At 63.7% G+C, this 1874-nt stretch overlaps 1 protein-coding gene across 1 annotated transcript; it reads right to left on the bottom strand.

Annotated features, from left to right (window-relative positions):
* Positions 1 to 539: 539 nt before the first annotated feature.
* LOC130595781 (cathelicidin-2-like) lies at positions 540 to 1617 on the bottom strand. The gene is made up of 4 exons (XM_057402792.1): positions 1423 to 1617; positions 1233 to 1340; positions 1053 to 1136; positions 540 to 650 (listed from the first exon to the last, which is right to left on the bottom strand). Exons 1-4 carry the CDS (start codon positions 1594 to 1596, stop codon positions 540 to 542), a joined length of 477 nt encoding a protein of 158 aa, XP_057258775.1. The 5' UTR covers positions 1597 to 1617.
* Between the last annotated feature and the right edge of the window lie 257 nt (positions 1618 to 1874).

Genomic DNA, 1874 nt, shown 5'->3' on the forward strand with positions numbered 1-1874 from the left:
AAAACCGCCTGTGACAGCACTGGTGGCACAGCTGAGGCCAGTCCGTGTGCCCCAGCAGGGCATGGGTCAGTCACCGGGGACCCCTGGGAGCTGAATGCCCCATGGCCCTTCTCTTGTTCTCCATCACCCATAGGAACGATGTGGGCAGTAGAGCCCTCTTGTATCTCCATGGGTAGCCCATGGCACTGGTGCCTCCCCCACCACCATCACCATCGTTTTGGGGGTACAGACCGCTGTGAGGACAATGACGCCATGGGAGTGATGTGGGGAGGGATGGGAATGGTGCCTTTTTTGGGAGGCGGGTGCCCTGGGGGCTTCCTGGAGCAAAACTGGGCCCTGTCCCCAGTGTCAACCCCATGTCCCTTCAGGTCCAAGCTCTTGATCCCCAAGGTGGGGATATTGGGAGGTATAGGGCCACCCACAGGGACGATGTGGGCACTGGAGCCCTCTTCCCATGTGCCTCAATTCCCCCCCTGCACCCCAGGAGGCAGCCAGGAGCCAGCTCACACACACGGACCATGAACAGCCCCTTTATTGGTTCAGCCCACGCGGATGGTCAAATCGGCTCTGCCGCTGATCCTGATCTTGGGCCTAAAGCGCCGGATCTTGCCCAGGAAGCGCCCAAACCGGCCACGCTGGACCAGGACCGGCTGCCGAAGGGATAACGGGGTCATCGGGATGCTCCAGACCCTGCGTCCCACACCTTGGACATTGCACCCAGGACCCCACATGCAGGACCGCACAGTGAGGACCCCACAGCCCAGAGCCTGCACCCAGGATCCCTGTACCCGGTTCTCCACACCCAGTCCCTGCTCCCACCACCCCTGCAGGACCGCGCACCCAGCGCCCTGCACCCATCAACCCATGGGTGCCCCAAGACCCCCCCATTGCACCCTCCACTGCGGGCTGGAGTTATCCTGGTGAGATGGAGACATCGGGTTATCCCTTCTGGGGATGGCAGGCCCCAAGATGTGGGGAGGGAGGGAGGAAGGACCCTGACACCCATGGGTGCCCCCACCCACTGTCAGTGGGTGCTGACCCCCAAAACTCACGTTGGAGGAGGCATCATTGCAGCTCAGGTCGATCTCAGGGGAGCTCTGCAGGAACTGCACTGGCCCTGAGCACTCCCTGATGACCTGGGGGGTAAGACATGACACCCCAGGTCACCCCAGGGGTCCCATTGAAGACACCCAGGACCACTGTGGGTGTCCTCCCCCCATCCCCATCCTCACCCCATTCTCCTTGAAGTCGCAGTCTTCGGGGTTCACGCGGGAGCTGGGGCTGCACTCCGTCTCCATCATGCTGAAGTTGAGCATCCGCAGTGTGGTCAGCTCAAGGCCCTGTGGGGACACAAGCGTGTGTGTGGGTCACTAAGTGGGGGGGGGAATCATTGTGAGGGGGTCCCTGTGTGGTGCCACTCACCGGGGCGGGCTCGGGGTCGGCGCTGAGCAGCCTGAAGGAGTTCTGCACCTCGGGGCGCTGGTTGTAGGATTCAACGGCCTGAGCCAGCGCCTGGGTGTAGGCCAGGGGGGCCGGGGCAGGGAGGGCGCAGGCGCCCCCCAGCACCACCAGCACCAGTGCCCAAGAGCTCAGCATCCTTGTCCCGTGGCCACCCCCTGCATCCCCTTTTATCCCTGCTCCGGGAGGCTGGGGAACATCCCCCCTCCGGAAATGCCTGGCCCCAGCCCACAGAGTGGCAGTTATTGTGGGGGGGACACGGCGTGGGGGGGTCCTGAGCATGTCCCAAGTGCTGGTGTTGTCACATCTGGTCCCTACTGGGGACATGGCCCCGCTCCCCCAGGGAGCCCCTTGGGGGGAGTTGTGGGACCCCATTGCTGGTGTTGGGGCAGCAACACCAAACCCCAGGGGTTGCC

Source organism: Pezoporus wallicus, unplaced genomic scaffold (genome assembly GCF_028554395.1).
Source record: "Pezoporus wallicus isolate ANWC-B61680 ecotype Strahan unplaced genomic scaffold, APGP_CSIRO_Pwel_v1 contig_8057, whole genome shotgun sequence".
Lineage (NCBI taxonomy): Eukaryota > Metazoa > Chordata > Aves > Psittaciformes > Psittacidae > Pezoporus > Pezoporus wallicus.